We start from the raw sequence: 18,265 nt of genomic DNA on the forward strand, positions 1-18,265 counted from the left end.
TCTGCAGTACATGCTCAGTGACTATTACAGACGTTTCCCACCTTCAGAGTCTGGTGAATCTGTAATGTCTACACCATTGCCGCAGGGAAGGACTCCCCTTTCTACGCGGACACAACCAGTGACTACTGCGACGTTGGAGGAAAGTCGCCCAACGTTGGCTGCGTCGGCAGTTTCATCTCCTCAACCAAGGGAAGAGGACTTCTCGGAGCATGAAGAACAGGAAGAAGGAGAGCTGGATGACGTGTCTGAATCGTCGGAGTATGAGGATTATAATGCAAACAAACACACCCTCTCCGGCAGAGCCTACTACATCTGAGTCGCCACCTGTGGACGTTGCCTCATTCCACAAAATCATGGATAGAGCAACTAGAAGGTTTATGATAACCATGGAGTCAAAACAAGAAGAATGCTTCTTGTATGATTTCAAATCTACACCACAAAAGCAGAGTTGGACCATTCCAATTATAGATTTCATCTGGAAGGAGGGACTAAAGATCATGGCCAAGCCAAATTCCTTACCAGCAGTGCTCCCAAGAGTAGATAAGAAGTATAGGGCGCCAACCTCTTCTCCAGCATGCCTTGTCGGACAAGCCAAAGCAGACTCTGTAGTAGCGCAGGCAGCGCAGAAGAGATCTTCCAATCCTACGTCTCATGTCGCTGTTCCTCCAGACAAGGATGGGAGGCTCCTAGATTCCATCGGAAAAAAGGTTTCTACTATTGCAGCTACGACCATCAGAGCCGCAAACTCCCTAGCCATTTTAGGGAGATACGATAGGCAGATGTGGTCGGACATCTCGCCGTACATGGACAAGCTTTCCGAGCCAGATCGCACTGAGGCGAAGAAAATCCTTCAAGAAGGAGAGTGTGTCTCCTCGGAAATGATTGACGCTGCGGTGGACGTTGCTGCCACTGGCTTTCGACAGCTAGCGGGTGAAGCTGTTCTCAGAAGGCAAGGATGGTTGAGGGCAACTTCCTTCAGGCAGGAGGTTCAAAACAGAATTATAGACATGGCATTTGATGGAGAGTCCTTATTTGGAAAACATGTTGATGAGGCTCTGGAGGCCATAAAAAAGGATACTGAAACAGCACGTTCGCTGGGTACTCTGCAATACCGGAAATCTTCCTTTCGCGGAGCAAAAGGAAGAGGGAATTTCTCTAATAGAGGAGGTTACAACCAACAACGCTCCTATTCTTCCACCCAGGGAAACCAAAGATTTCAGTCTTACAGACAGCAAACATATGGGCAGAAGAGAGGGAATTTCTCTCAACCTCGAGGAAAATCTAATTATCGAGGGAGAGACAATAAGAAATGAGGTACGCATCCTGCCACCACTTTGTGCCAACCCGAACCAAATTGGAGGACAAATATCCCAAAACTACTTAAATTGGTCCAAAATTACTACAGACAAATGGGTCCTGGATGTAGTAGCCAGAGGTCACATTTTGGAATTCGTGAAAACTCCCCCAAATTGCCCCCCAAAAGGACCCAATCCAGCGCACCTCAAGGAGCTATTCATCCAGATCAACACCATGATCCGGAAGGGGGCAATCGAAAGAGTGCCTCATCATCAGAAAGGAAAAGGCTTCTACTCAAGGTTTTTCCTTGTCCGCAAGAAGTCGGGAGAATGGCGCCCCATCCTCGACCTGCGAGCCTTGAACAAGTTCCTGAAGAAACTTACATTCAGGATGCTCACACTTCAAGAAATTCTCCAAATTCTTTCGGCGGGAGAGTTTTTGGCAACACTCGACCTTCAGGATGCATACTTCCACATACCGATTTTTCCACGGCATCGGAAGTTTCTCAGGTTCAGAATGGCTGGCAGGGACTTCCAGTTCAAAGTCCTTCCATTTGGACTGCGTTCAGCCCCCAGAGTGTTTACGAAGATGCTGGCCCCAGTAGCGGCCCATCTTCGGTTGCAATCGATACAAATATATCCATACCTGGACGATTGCCTTATCAAGGCCAGTTCTTTCGACATGGCACAAGATCACGTTCAAAGAACTCTGTCGCTGATGCAGAACCTAGGTTTCTCAATAAACTTCGAAAAATCTCATCTCACGCCAGCAGCAAGAAAGGATTTCTTGGGAGCGACACTGGACACCAAACTCGCCCAAGTATTCATCTCAGAGGAAAGACAGGACAAGATTCAACGACTCGCTGCGGCATTGTTACTAAAAAAGTGCGTTCCTGCATTCTGCTCACCCCCAACTGTCGTCTTCGGATGAGGCACTTGCAAGAAGAGCTCAGTCGCCAGTGGATCCAAGTATCAGGATCCTTCGAGGATATCATCCAGATTACATCGCGAATGCGACGAGCGATAAAATGGTGGACCCACCGATCCACAAGTGGGATGCTCCTTCCTAGCGGAAGTTCCCAGGTTCATAGTGACGACCGATGCATCAATGACAGGCTGGGGTGCACACCTCCAAGGCATGACGGTCAGCGGGAAGTGGAACCAGATCCAAATGAGATGGTACATAAACAGGCTAGAGTTACACGCCATATTTTTAGCCCTGAAGTCTTTTCAAGCGACTCTACAAGGTGCCACAGTCTTGATACGGACAGACAACACCACCTGCATGCATTATCTGAACAAGCAGGGCAGCACAAAATCAGCCCGATTGTCGCAACAAGCACAAGATATATGGAGTTGGGCCTTGACTCACAATATCCATCTGTCAGCGGTCCACGTTCCGGGAATTGCAAATGTATTGGCGGACTCTCTCAGCAGGTCCGGGGGCTGCACTCACGAGTGGGAACTACATCTACCATCTCTACATCGCATCTTTCAGATGTGGGGGCATCCGGACTTGGACTTGTTTGCGACATACCAGAACCGGAAATGCCCATACTTTGCAAGCTGGGTTCCCCACAGGGACTCGTGTGGGGATGCCCTTTCGCTGAATTGGAATCAAATATTTGCGTACGCCTTTCCACCGATACCTCTGATTCCAAAAGTCATCAGGAAAATGAAGAAGCAGCCATGCCGGTTGATCCTGATTGCTCCTCGATGGCCCAGACAATACTGGTTCACCGAACTGCTCCTTCTCTCGGAATGCAACCCTATCCAACTGCCACGCATTCCGCACCTTCTATCTACCCAGCAAGGCAGGGTATACCATCCGGACCCGAACTCGCTGAGATTGTCAGCTTGGCTCCTCAGCACATGGAATTTGCACACCTAAACATTCCACAAGATTGCCAGGAGGTGCTGGCAAAAGCCAGGGCTCCATCCACGATCAAAACCTACAAACTCAAGTGGAAACGTTTCTGTGCATGGTGCCAAGCTAATGACTTACATCCCATTCAAGCAACACCGGAGCAAATCCTTCCTTTCTTTCTGCATCTGGCCAGATTGGGTTTGGCACACTCTACTCTTAAAGTCTTCCTAGCAGCCATCTCTAGATTTCGCCAAGATGGATCAAACTCTCTATTCTCTGTAAGGATCATACAACAATTTTTCAAGGGATTATTTCGCATGTTTCCGCCGGTCCGAAAACCTCCTCCGGCATGGCATCTGAATATCGTACTGTCTCAGCTCATGCGTCACCCTTTTGAACCAATCCATAAGGTGGACCTGAAATTTCTGACATGGAAAGTATCGTTGTTACTAGCCTTAACATCTGCTAGGAGGGTCAGCGATATTCAGGCGTATACATCTAAAGCACCTTTCATTCAATTCACCACAGACTCAGTGGTATTGCGTACTAATCCAACGTACATGCCTAAAGTGCCTCTGGACTTTCATCTGAATGAGCCGGTTGTCCTCAAAACATTCTTTCCAGACCCACAGTCTACGGCTGAAAGAGCACTGCATTCTTTAGACATTAGAAGATGTCTTAAATTTTATCTCTCCAGAACTTCTACCATCCGCAAGACAGACCAACTGTTCGTGGCCTATGGGCGACAACGCCGGGGTTGTGCAGTTTCAAAACAGACCATTGCTAGATGGGTCTCCTCTACAATTGGACTTTGTCATCAACAGGCCGGTAGGCCCTTACAGTCTTTGCCAAGAGCACACTCTACAAGGGCGGTTAGCTCTTCCACTGCCCTGTTTGCGGGTGTGCCACTACGACAGATCTGCAGAGCTGCTACGTGGTCTAGCAGACACACCTTTACTAGACACTACTGTCTAGATTCAGCAGACGACGCAGATGCTTCGGTTGGAAGAGCAGTGCTTCGCAATCTTTTCAAATAAGGTGAGCCTCTGTTTCCACCTCCTCCTTTATGCTCTTTAGACGTTTGATCACACAATGATTATTGTTATGCATATCTACTGTGTGTATTTATTTATATATATATATGATACTCTAACGTCTACGAGCGTTATGCTGGGAGTACTGCTTACTATTCTGATTCAGGCATGTGAATCTATGAAAGACACCCCTAATACTGGAGAAGAACAATAGTTACTTACCTGTAAACAGGTGGTTCTCCAGTATTGGTGTCTTTCATAGATTCACATGCAACCCGCCCGCCTTACCCCAGAGACTCACTCGGATAGCATGGGGTTTCACTCCTGTGCGAGAAAATCTGAGAGCCTGAGCCTCTGGGGAGAACATTCTGGTGGGTGCTGTCGCCTGATTGGCTGCAGTTTGGACTAACACATAATGACTAGGATAGTCACGAGTATGGAAGTTTTTTCTGCTGTAGCTGGGGCTACTTACTTTCTGGTTTGGTCTTTCTAATATTTGCTATATATTTTATGGCATTTTATTGCTTTTTTATATACCGTGGGACTCCTACTCCGACGACGGGGAATGATTCAGGCATGTGAATCTATGAAAGACACCAATACTGGAGAACCACCTGTTTACAGGTAAGTAACTATTTTTCTTTGAAGGCCGGGCGGGCAGAGGAACTACAGACCCTAAACTGCCCTGCTACCAAACAGCATTGCGGGTTTTCACCAGGAGGCGTACAAAGGAAGCCGCTGAGCCCCGCAGCATCGGACGCGCACGTGCCGCGCCTGGACCAAGGGCTGGTCTGTCCTTGCCCGTCATTGCCAGGAAGAGGCAGGGTAGGGCCACCCACCTTGCGTCTGGCCCCCTAATGGTCTCGGTGCGTTTAATGCTGCACCAGGAGGTGCTGTAACTTCCCCGTTTGTATATCTGCTGGCCTAGGCCCAGATTTGGGTCTGCATAAACTCTGGCCCAACCATTTCAGGGTTGTCTCCCAATATATTATTCGGCATTGACTATTTGACATCGAGTGAAGTTTTAGCTCTCGCCTTGGCAACTCAGTCAATTGCTCAAATCAGCCCCTTCAGGACTCTCTACCTGCCCCTTGGGAGAGGTCTATTTTTGGTATTTTTCACCCAGTGACTTTTGAAAGAACTATTCCTTGATTCTGCTTTTGGTACTCTCAACTTGCTTTACGGCCAGAGTCAAAGTCCCTTGGTTGCGCATATTCCCTTATCTGATAGAACTAGCATAGTGCCTAAAAACAGCAAAAGAGGGGGTCAGGGTTAACAATATAATAATGTTATATTTTTTGCTGTTCTCACAAATCCTAAACTTTTGTGCTGCTATAAAATGTTCATCCTCTGTGTGATTATGCACTATTATTTTAAAATAAAATTTTAAAATGCACATTATGCCTTCTAGTGCTGCTTGAGTCCGTGATTCATTTATAAAAGAGGATCTGGGTTTCTTTGATTGACACGATCCTGTCCCATGAGATGGATCGTTCCCAGAAACACAATTTTAGATCTTGAGATAAGCATAAGTAAATCTCCACTATTTTCTGCCTCGCCTCCTCAGTGACCTATAGGTTTCTCAGTTTAAATAGGAAAAAACAGTAAGATATTATAGGGAGGTTAGAAAAAAAATTACTAAAGGAAATTTAATTAGGAAAGAATTAAGATGGAAATATTGGTATGTTTTCACACTTTAATAAATTGATTGAAATATTAAGAGGTCAAGAGTCACTGCCGTTTTAGCAAGATGATTACTGCATCTGGACTGTTGAAAGGCAACCAGGCAGATCACAACACCCCCTGATCAACGATCTTGTAAATCATTTCCCAAACAAAGATCTAACCAGGCCACACCGAGTATCTCAGAAATCCTGGTTAGGAGAAAACAAACACTAATGAACAAGAACCTCATGACAAATTCAGTTTAGACCTAGGAGCTGTGAGCTCTATAGATGCATTTCACATGTTATCAAAACGATTTCCCACCTGGCCAATTGATTCAATCAAATGTGGACAGACTCAGTCAATTAATCCAACTTATTTATTTTCAACTGTACTTCAACGAATTTTACATAATGGATATTTCTTATACATATATAGTGACTTAAATATCTTCCATATAGCTAAAAAGACATGTACACACAAACAAAACATTCAAACTCACGTATATCAACAATCATCAATATACAACATTCTTAAAAAGACTATACACACTTTTGAATTCTTTAAAGCTCCCTTTGATCACACTGGTGGTCCGTTTCTACTGAAGAACCAAAGTAAGATAAACAAGCAGCACATTCTCCTGACATCAAAGTTTATGGTAAATTATTCATGATATACTGGCCCAATTACTACCAGGCATCAATTAAAGTCTTTTGAAAGCGTTGGCATGTGTAGTTTATGGCACTGGTGTCCTCCCATTCATTGAAGTGACTAAAGACCCCAAACTGACTATAATACCCAGTTCAAGGTAAAAGATACATTTTGTATCAGTCATTAATGCCCTTTTACAATTTTTGCCATGGGCAATGAATGACATGAGTGACCTTCCATGTGGCTATGCCCTTTATAATACGAGCCACATAGCCTCTATGGCAAAGATGAACTAATATTGCAAGATATTTGATGCCCTCCGACTGCTCAGTACATAGCAGCTGAGTTGCAGGGTACCCATTATTACAACTGACAGTGATGCCCTTGCAACTTCTGAATATGCAGTTTACTAGAGTTGCTAGTCCCAGCTCTGTTGACGAAGGAGCGGGGGCTGGAAATGCTAGAACCATCGGTACCACTCGCTGCCTCAGCCAAGCACAGCCCAGTTTTCAAAGACTGTGTGTGCACGTCAGGCAGAGAAGGCAAGAAGAGCAGGGTGTGAAGGCATATTCAAAGAGAGTGCGAGTCCTGCACTATTGAGTACCATATTGTTGTAGATCGATAGTTAAAACGATAGAAGTAAAAAGACGAAGAGAGATCGATAAACCAAGACAGACAGCTATACATGGGTATACAGTAGTCGAGTGGTAAAGGTGAGGATAAATAAACACACATGAATAGGGCTGAAAGGAAACAATAACAGCCAGATGTATATATTTATATTATGAGTGGGTGGCTGGATATTGTGTGGATAGAGACACTCACATATAGACACAGATGGAATTCAGGTATGGGTATAAACAAAGCTAGGAAGAGAGGGGAGGTTAAGCAAGCAAGCAAGTAGTGGGAGGTAGATGGAGTGGTAGTAGAGAGAGCTAGATGTAGATAACTAGAGACTCAGATACACATAAAGAAACAGGTTGTCAGAGCGCGATGGGGGAATTCTTTTACTACAGGGAGCTCCTTCCTCTCCTCAGACGTGCAACACAAGTGCCCATATACAACTAAACAGCTTTCTTTACTGTCACCCTAATCAACTTTAACCATCTTGCCCGGTGCCTTTCTTCACTGAGGGTAGAGTTGTTTGGCTCCCAGATCATTCCCTTCTGGCCTCTTCTCTCATGCATGTTTTATTGTGGTGTCTGCCTTCCCAAACATTTGATGAGAGTGGAAATCGAGAGGTCTCAGTGTTACGGAAGTCTGTCACAGAGGGAAAATAAGTCTAGCTTGCACGTGTTTCTAGTGTTAACCACTGCATGTTGTTTAAAGTATGGCCAGTGCATATTGTGCTAACTGTAGAAAGTGCATAAATCCCGAAGCCGCAAATCTAAAATGAAGACACAGGAAACAGGCGAGATCGCCAATTTATTCCTAAAAATACAGGTCCGAGCGAGGTCAAGTACAGAATGCCGCAACAGCTAACACGGTCTCCATTTGTACAGCATCCATACATTTAAAAGATGTCCCCCAGAGACTTCCCACGTGAGTCCTCAGAGAGCATTTTAAGAAGACATGAGCGTGGTTCTGCGCTCGTGTCAATTTCAAACATCAACACGGAGGAAAACACGCAAGCGTGTATGTAACACTAATCATGGCATGATGTTTAAAGAATGAACAGTGTGTCAGATACAGGCAGCCCAAACAACAAGCATTGGCCGCGCGGACGTAAAACTAACGCCCCACGGCAGCAAAATGAAATAGAAAACCGCGAGTGGTGACGAAAGTTGTGCGCACATGCGCCCAAAATTGAATTAAAAAACCACGAGTGGCGACGCGAGTTGTGTGCAGGTGCGCGCGCGACGGGAAAAAGTGCTGTGCACGTCGCACGCGCTTGTGCGCGTAATAGCAAACCGGTGGCCGGCCTGGGTAGCACTTTTAAAGCACCTACTAAATTTCTCGCAAGAGCAGTGCATACGCTGACTCTAGCGTGACCTGAAAACGAACAAATCAATCATTTCAGCATGCTTCTTTCAAACACAATATGTACTCTAAATGGTGTTACACAAACTTTAAAATATCTATTTGTAATACATAACTTTACATTTTAACAGTTTTCACAAAGTACGCAAATGTGCCTCACATTTTTCACATCATCCAGGCAATGGAGACTCCTCAGGTACCATAACACGGTGAGATTTACTGCAGGTGCACAGGAAACTGCAAAGAAATAACAAAATGCCTTAAAAAAGTGGTACATAGAAAGGGAGAAAAATGGCAGGTGGCTAATGTGTATTAGAGTGTACTATTTGAACAACCCAGTTCAGAGCCACAATAGAAGATAGTCTGCAGATCTACCAAGCCCCCTCTAAGATTATATGTAACAGTGCTTACTAATTTAGATCTGAAGTTGCACACAGGGCAGTCAATGATCCCACATCTGCAGCACTCTGTTTCCCCATGAGCACAGGTCAAACTTGAAAAAGAACCTCACATTCCCTTGTCTTATCCCACACAGCTAGGGACCATTGTCTGCCTCACTTACCATTTGTATGTTTACTGTTTGTCCTCAATTTGTCAGTTGCCCCATTACCCAATTGCTTCCCCCTCTCTGGGCCCCTGGTCTACCCAATACTTTCTTGTATCTGCCTTTGATTTTTCCCCTTTCTGACACTGCGTTTATAATTTCCTCTCTTATCTATCCATTCTTGAAGGTTTCTACAGTCTGCCCTATTCTGATTCCACTGTTCACCAGCATAAGTTGGTTTCAACTGTCTTACCCTTCTCTTTGAGTTTCTGTCAGCCTTTTGTGCGTGTGCTCCCATGTGATGTGTCCTTAGTTTGCCCCCTGTTGTTGGCTTATTGGGTTTAGCAGTCTACACAGTCCGCATCATGTTCTTGTGTTTGCTCACTATTTATTGTCTACCCTTGTCAATTCTTCACAATCTGTCATCTTTAATTATTAGCCCCTCCACTTACCCGGTAAGTATTTATACTCATCCCACCTTATTAAAGACCCCTAGATTGCCCACCATGCAAGCTTTTGCCATCTTTTCCACTCATCGGTGACCAGTATGCCATTCCCTCTGTTGGATCCCCCCATTTGTCCAGCCGCCATTCCATCCCCTTTTCCCAGCTCCCACTCACTCACTGTCAGGTTCTATTGTATAACCACATTTTCAAGCGCCCCTATTTTTGCCCCTACCAGTTTCCACTGTCTACAGCTTCAGATCATGGAGTTTTGTCTGCTCCGCCCTTCAGTTAGCGTTTCTGCCTCTTCCATCCGATTTCCCCACTAAATTGGGGAAGGGAGTATGAATATATTTGTTTATTCTCCGTCCCACTTCCTCTAGCCTGTCTCTTCAGTCCCCTGTCTGCCTCCAAGTAGCCCACGTCTGGTGTCAATTAATGCTCTTTTTCCCCCTACCAAGCACGGTCCCCACTCCTTGGCCTTCCAAAAGCCCTAGTCCTTCTCTCATCCTTCTCCAAATCAGGGAGAAACAATCTGTTTCTTCACCTGCCTATTGGATAACACCTTTTTGAGCCCCACAGCACTCCCCTCCATTGTACGTCAATCCACTCTACACCACTACACTCTACACAACAACACTTTCCAATACTGTACGACATGACACTTCACTATACACCACTCCACTCTGCGCTATTTCCCTGTACGCTGTACACCACTCAACTCAACTCCACGACACAATATTCCACTGTACAACAGTGTACTCCAGTTTATCCAAGTGTGTGCCACTGTAAATTACTCTATGCCACTGTACAACACTCCACTCTACGCAACTCCCTCTTTACTGCACTCTAATCTAGGAAACACAACCCCACTTCACTACTCCAGTCGACACCACTCCACCCTACTTTATGCCACTCCACTCTAACATACTTTACCCCACTCTACTTTACTCCGTTGTAGAACATTCTAATCCACGCCACGCAAGTCCACTCCACTGTACAACACAGCACTCCACTCTATTACACTTTACTCCACTCTAGCCTACGGGAATCCACTAAACTCCACTCCAGTGTATGAGTCTTTACTTTTCCCCGCTCCACTCTACCCCAATCCACGACACTCTCTTCAACTCTACATAACTCCAATCTCTTCAACTCTACTACACTCTATGCCACTATATTACACTCTACCCCGTACACTCCAATTTACATCTCTGTACTTAACTGTCTGTACACTCTACTACACTCCAATACACTTTCCAACCCTCTACATCATTCCACTGTACGAAGGACTGCACCAATTTATAACCCTTTACTTGACACTATGCTACCCCAAAATACCGCACAACACGCAAATACACTATAATATACCTTATTAAACACTACATTACCCAACTTCACCCTATTCTACTACACTTTGCCTCACTCTGTGCCACAGTATGACAGTCCACTCTATGCTGCTCCACTATACGATACCCTGCTGTACTATATGCCAATCCACACCACAAGAGTACACTACACTCTATTACAATTTATGCCAATCCACTCTACACCACTATATGACACTCTAGCACATGCCACTTTACTCCTCTACTCTAAGCCACTATGACATGGAACTCCACCACTGTACCACACTCCACTGTACGACACGCCGCTCTACTCCACAATACTGAACTGTACAACACTCTACTCCACTACATTGTACAACAATCTACTCCACACTATGCAATGTACGACAATTTAGTCAATGGCACTCCACAACACGATACTGCAGTCAACAAAACTCCACTATACAACACTCAAATGTACGACATGTCACTCAAAGATACTCCTCTTCACTATATGACAGCCACTGTTAATGTAGTGTGGCAAGTGAGGTGCACAACTTATAGTAAATTTAATGTGGCACGCAAATTATAGATTTAAGTTATAACTATAAGTTTAGAATTTCTAGTGTTTGTATAGTTTGCCATACCCTTCAAATAAGAATGCTGTATGTATTTTTCAGCATCACTTCACAATACAGAACGTATCTTTGTAACATTCACAAAAACATTCAACTTTAGGTTAAATCTGTTATGTACTCCCGAAAGATAAGGCATGTCAAGACAGGTGACAAGAATGATGATGAAGAAGTACAAACATTACCATAAAAATCAATATACCGAAACCCTGCGAAATAAATGAAAGAACGTCTTATATCAAGCAATCCTGCTCTATCTGTGCACAATAAGTAATAATAATACAAATAATAAAAATATCAAAGCTACTAGTACTACTACTACTACTAATAGCCTTTGACTAGCTGCACTGGCTGAGCAAACAAAGAGGACACATTTGCCAATCGGTCTACTAATATGGATGGACTGGATTGTCTGACTGAAGTAATGTGTACTTTTACTCGCTACTCAGGGCTTCTGGGAGAACTGGAATTTGCTGGATGCAGATTAGGGGAAGGGGCACAACTCAACCAGGAACTACTGGGCCACAACCATGATCGTTGGAGTGTTTTGCCTATGGTGTCCTGGGGTCCATTCTACACTGGCTCAGCAAACAAGTACACCCATATTTCCCTTGACTCTAAGGGTGGCGAGGGCGGAGAGTTACAGGCTTCTCAGGGAGGTTGTTTTGAGGCAGAGACTCAGAACTCAACAGTCCAACAAAGGACACAGTAAATCACTGGCCATTCCAGTGCCAGTTTTTATGGGGAAAAGGGTGGTCTTTTCATATCAAAGCAGAATAGGATACTGCACAATTACTGTTAATATGACTAAAAGGTTAAAAGAGCTCACTCACTGTCTCCTAAAGGGTTACACCTTATTTGATGCCCTGCTCCAAACTCCACAGTGACCACCAATGTCTGTGTTGGCTTCCCCTGAAGCTGTTGCTGTATCAGCAGTTCTTAAGTCCAAAGAGTCTCACTGGCATGGATAACTTCCTACTGCAGGATTATCTTTGTAAGTTTGCGATACAGTCATTCAGTCTTTGGAAGCAAGGTCTCTAGTTACCTGCTCAGCGGAGACACAAACACTAGCGCTGGATGGGGCGAATGTCTGCTTAAAGCAGCAGCTGTCTTACCGTTCTCTCATAACACTGAAGGTTTTATCGCAGCAGGCTGGACTGATTTGTGCTTGTCTTCAGCATTTTCGGTCGATGGACCAGGGCAGATCTCCAGCTCAAGAAACAGCTTCTTGATGATTATGGTCCATATCAGCAGCATCAGACCTTTGGGCACACTGCAGGATTGCCGTACAGCACATTGTTGACTAGCTCAATGTTTCTTTTCACAGTTTACTTAAAGAGCCATGCTCTAGGATACCAGGCAACTACTCAGGTAGGTCTGGTAAATGCTCCTGTTTAGCAGTTGGCTTTTTCTTGGTGCTCCACACACCAGGACCACAGCTGGGCTTCGGTACATTCTCATGTCCTACAGTATCTGACACTCTCCTTCCCTCTCTGAGCAGTAGGCTTATAGGCATTCCAAAAAAATATCCCCAGACTTTGGACAATGTCCCCTCACCTTTGAGAGATTGGCTGTCAGGTAGACAACAGCCCTGGCCTAGGGCAGCTCTTCAAGCACTCCCTTTCTTGGTCAATAAGAATGTGGAATAGGAACAAAGAAGGGCAGTTTGGTCCCACTATTATACTCATTTTCCAGACAAAGGAAGAAAAGCCACAGTCTAAGGCTTCAGATGGTTCCCGTTCATGTAATTTTCTATCAGTAGTTAAGGCAAAGCCTTTGTGCAAGCTGATGGCTCTTACAGCAGGTAGAGATGATGATGGCATCAAACAGGAGAACCCAAAACATAGAGGCAATGAAGTGCAGAGACTACCTCCTGGCTGTCATCAGACTTGCTGGAGAAGCAATCCGGTACAGAGAAAAGGGCAGGCCGTGGGTAGACACTTCTCCGTTTTTAACAAACTCAACTCCCTTACTAAATGGCAGTGCTCAAGAAAATCTAACCAGCAGTCTCTTGCAAAAAGTCCTCACAGAATTTCTACGGGTAGCTCTCTCTCCATCCTTCCTCACTTCAGTATCTGAGTCTCCACCCTACAGCCACAGGAATGCAAACAATTCACTCTAATTGTCTGGATAAGTTGTATCTATCCTCCATTTTGTAGCATTCTAAAACAGGAGTCATCCAAAATGGATCCTACTGCCCCAGAAAACATTCTCAAACTGCATTAAAAAGTCTCCTGTCTTGTATTGGCCACACATGAATAGTGCACACACTCACTCAACATCACCACTGTATGTCAGCGTGAGGATCTGGATGCGACGTTGAAGTGAACTTTAACTTGAAATAGGGCTGGTAGGCAACAAAACTTTGAAACAGAAATAAGGTATGTTCAAGACTATTCATTCACAAAAATCGGTATGCTGAAATCACCTCTTTAGGTCAACAAGCCAAGACATGTAGAGAAGTGCCATGTCACCAAGAGGACACAACTGGTGTAGCTCACAAGATCACATAACCTTCTCTGCACCTTGGCATTACCATGAAAAGGTCCAAGTGTCAGTGAATATGCTAGATTAGAATGACAGCTCAGCAAATAAAAAGTCGGGATACCAGTTTCAAATGCAGCTGGGTCACTTAGGGCAAGGTAAACACCCATATACCACACAGGGGACATTTCTGATCAACAGTATCTCTTCAAACCTTTGTGCTTATTATTAAGCATCATAGAAAGACACATTCTCATCCCAGTGTTACCAAAATTGAATATCTCCATCTCAACAGTTAAAAAAATCCCAATAACACTAACATGCCAGAGAGAGAGTGTGAGTGAGTGTGTGTGTATATATATATATATATATATATATATATATATATATATATATATATATATATATATATATATATATATATATATACACATATATACACACACACACATATACATACATTAACATACATACACCAGATGTGCTTTTGTTAGAGAATCACAGTACTACAAATCACATGAAAATCTATGTGGTCAGTATTAGAGTAGCAGATTTTCAAGTGTGGATCACATCAATATACCACAGGAGCGGCTGTGTGGTCAACAAAACATCACAGATGTTGGAATAACAGAACTGAAATGTGGAGCTTTCTATTATATCACTACGGTATTGATGACATTACTTTTTATAGACAGAACTAGTGAAGAAGTGTATGTGTAGGTCACAGAACTACAATGCTTGTGTTAGTGTGAGTAGGACAAAATAGAGTAGTGAGGATACTTTTGGAGGTCACCATACAATAGTAGGATGTGCAGTGTGTTTCTGTAAGAGATTCACATTGAACCAATATAGTTAACAAGAGAGTAAGAAACACCCTGTCCAAACCGTGGTTCTCCAATGAACTCTCTTCTCGCAGGTGTGGCGAAGGTGTCTGAGAAGGTAGATCCCAAACAGCTCTCTGAGTTAGTTGAGACTTCTGGTGCCCTCCACCCAGCCCAGTCGGGATTCAGGGCCTCATATAGCACCGAGACAGCCCTGGTCGAGATGTCGGAGTCTATCAGAGAATGCCTAGATTCAGGCGGCAGAGCGACCCTGATTTTACTTGACCTCTCTGCCGCCTTCGATACAGTGCCGCATCTCCAACTTCTGCCCTGTCTCTCCAATATCGGAATCTCCGGCCTGGTGTGGGATTGGATTGAATCTTATTAGAGAATAGAACACAGCAGGTTTGGCTGCCCCCATTCTCTTCAACACCAAGAAAGGTGACCGCGGGTGTCCCCCAGGGTTCAACTTTAAGCCCCCTTCTCTTCAACGTATACGTCACGCCATTAATCTATTTGGCGGAGGAGCTGGGCACAAAGATTACAGAGTATGATGAGGATACCCAGCTCCTCTTTACGTGGAAGGAAAACGATTTGTTCCCTGACTTAGCCAAAAGTGGTCTCGCAGAAATTTTTAAATGAGTAGCGCAGGCCCAAACTCAAATGCAATGAGGACAAGTCTGAGGTACTCCTCTATGGGTCCTTCCCTCCGCACTTCAGGGATGACCTCTGTCCAGAGGTATACTCCATGCCTAAGTCAATGGGGAGTCCAGTGAAGAATCTGGGGGTCTAGTTTAGTAAGGACCTCAGATTCTCACAGCAGATAAAAATAAACTGGCTGGCGTGTGCTTTGGTACACTCAAATTACTTAGGAAATTCCTGCCCAGATCTGCAAAGGAAATGGTGACCCGCACTCTCATTCTATCGCGCTTAGACTACGCCAATGCCTCATACATCAGCCTTCCTGGCTATCAGCTGAAAAAGCTACAGACCGTCCAGAATGCAGCAGCAAGAGCGCTGCGGGGCATCTCTGGTAGGTCAAGTACAAAGCAACATCTCTGGGATTTGCATGGGCTCCCGTGGGTCAGCGTGTCCTGTTTAAGGCTCTTACCCTTGCCCATGGTGCCTTATACAAATTCGGGTCCCTGTATCTCAGAAGACGCTTTGATTTCTATGTGCCTCACAGACACCTACACTCCGCAGGGAAATGCCTTGCTGCCATCCCTCGTTCCCGCCTTGCTAGAGCAGGGGGAAGCTCCCTTTCATTCAAGGCGGCTAAAGCCTGGAATGCCTTTCCTTACGAGCTGCGAAACACCTAAGACCTTAGGCTGTTTAAAAAAACAGTTAAAAACCTTGCTTTTTAATTAACATCCAGCCTCAGCACACGCCTTTCTGTCTCCTTTAAACTGACTTTCGCACCGGGAAACTATTGCGTATCCGTGCGTGCTAAATTGTCGCATAACGTAACAATAGCGGAACATTTATCAGAAGGACGTAGTACTTCGGGAGGTCGGGTGCAATAAATCGGAATGTAGATGCAGCAGCACAGACAGCCCTTAATTTGTTGACTACTGCTTCTAGTTCCATTTCTAAAATATGTAAAAATAACAAATATACAGTAATTCAAGAGAAATATAAAAGTTGCTTACACTTCAAAGAGATGCGAGTCCCATTGAACATCGTTTTTTGGAACCAGAATAAATTCTGGGGATTGTTCTGAGGAAGAGAAAACATATGTTAGTGGCTGAAACAAAAGTTGTCCTGGCAAGAGCAATCACTTTATTTTTTAGCGTGCACATCAGCAGAGAGGACCTTGGTGCTTGAGAAAGATGCCATGAGTCAGAAAGGAGAAGATTACAATAGGGTAAACTACTAAACCCTCATTAACAAGAGGCCAAACTGTACTAATGTCAAGCGTTTGATATGCATTAAATAAATGTATGGTGATCATCCACTGGACTTTAAACAGAAGTCACAGTCTTTCCTGGACAGTTGTAGGCAGCCACAACGTGTGCCTCTGTGAAACTGCATGGAAGAAGAAGAAGAATCAAGACAGCACAGCCGTAGCTATAAAGCAAGCATCTACAAAGTTGATCTGAGGATGCACCCAAAATGGGGTTAGGAGGAGATGCTAGGGTAGTATTTTATAATGTAGGAAAATAGGCTGTAAAATACAGTGTACTTTTAAGCCCAAAACTATCAATTAAAAATGAGAGACCTAAAAAACTGAAGGGTGAAGTCACAAACATTAGAAAAAGCAAATCATTCCACCATACAACTACTGCCCAGTCTTTCAAATTCCTTGCTCTTCGAAAATACTTAAACGGCTGGTCTCAACTGCCTGACCCTCAATTCTAACAATTTGCGAGATCCCTTCCAAACTACCTTGTGTGTTTTCTTCTCCAATGAAACAGCACTCATATCACTCTGCTCATCATAACAACCTACCTCTCATTCACCCTCACAACCCTCGATTCATCAACAGCTTTCAACATCGTTACGGTTTCCTTAAACTGCACTCTAACATTAGTTGGTGGTTCAGCACTCAACTGTTTAACTTTACTTCTAGGCCAGTCCTTTTCTGATGACTGGCAATCCAACAGATCTTTTCCCACTCCACTACCCTTTAGTCTTCCCCAAGGTTTTGTGCTGGGCATTCTCTGCTTTTCATGCTACCTACCATCCTCAGTCTCATCATCTTCTCTTTTGCGCTCTCTTACAGCTGACACTCAAATATTCTTCTATTTCGCTAATTCTGCAGGCGTTCTATAATCAAGTATATTCGATTGTCTTGCGGCTTTTCACCACTCGATGGCCGTACGCCTTTCTTACAATGAACCCATTTAACACAGAGAGCTTGTACTTGATCTCTCCTTCTCTTGGACTACCTATACCAACAACAATATCAACTTTCCTCCAGACATCGATCTTCACACTTCAGCAAAAAATCCGGGTATTATTGTTAACCACAATGAGCCTCACCATCACAAATCTACAGCACAATATCAAATACTAAATATAGGCAAAATCCATCTGCATTCTCCATCATATTAAGGTATTATTGTTAACCACAATGATCCTCACCATCACAAATCTACAGCACAATATCAAATACTAAATATAGGCAAAATCCATCTGCATTCTCCTTCCCCCATATTACTATTTATCAGCAAACTGGATGAATCATTCCTTGGCATGGCCTTAAAAGTTTGCTCCAAGAGTACTACACAACCTCCCAAGAGCACCAACTACTTCACACCCTCGCCATCATGCAGGGTTCATGCCTGCTAAAAACAGGCCATATGCAAACGTCTAACATTGTCTTCAAAGCCAATCCTGTTCCATCCCAAGATTAACTCTACTAACTTATCCAGCTAGATCCTCTAATGCAACCTAAGATCAGCCAATGACCAATTCCTAATTACCACAAAACGGCAGAAAATGCCGTCCAGATAATGGTTTTTCCAGCTTCTTGGGTTCACACACTGGAACGCACTCTATTGTTTAACAGTGCCAGC

The 18,265-nt window shown here is 44.2% G+C and overlaps 1 protein-coding gene across 4 annotated transcripts in view; it reads right to left on the bottom strand.

The window, feature by feature from the left end:
• LOC144782007 (transmembrane protein 87A-like) overlaps window positions 1-18,265 on the bottom strand; it is a 416,501-nt gene that overhangs the window by 372,965 nt on the left and 25,271 nt on the right. For all 4 annotated transcript variants that reach the window (XM_078661114.1, XM_078661113.1, XM_078661112.1 and 1 more), the window contains exons 2-3: window positions 16,397-16,463; window positions 8,653-8,729 (exon numbers count right to left, since the gene is read on the bottom strand). In XM_078661114.1, coding sequence (XP_078517240.1) covers window positions 8,653-8,729; window positions 16,397-16,463 — 144 coding nt within the window. The remainder of the gene's footprint in view (window positions 1-8,652; window positions 8,730-16,396; window positions 16,464-18,265) is intronic.

The sequence above is a fragment of the Lissotriton helveticus genome, chromosome 9 (assembly GCF_964261635.1).
Source record: "Lissotriton helveticus chromosome 9, aLisHel1.1, whole genome shotgun sequence".
Lineage (NCBI taxonomy): Eukaryota > Metazoa > Chordata > Amphibia > Caudata > Salamandridae > Lissotriton > Lissotriton helveticus.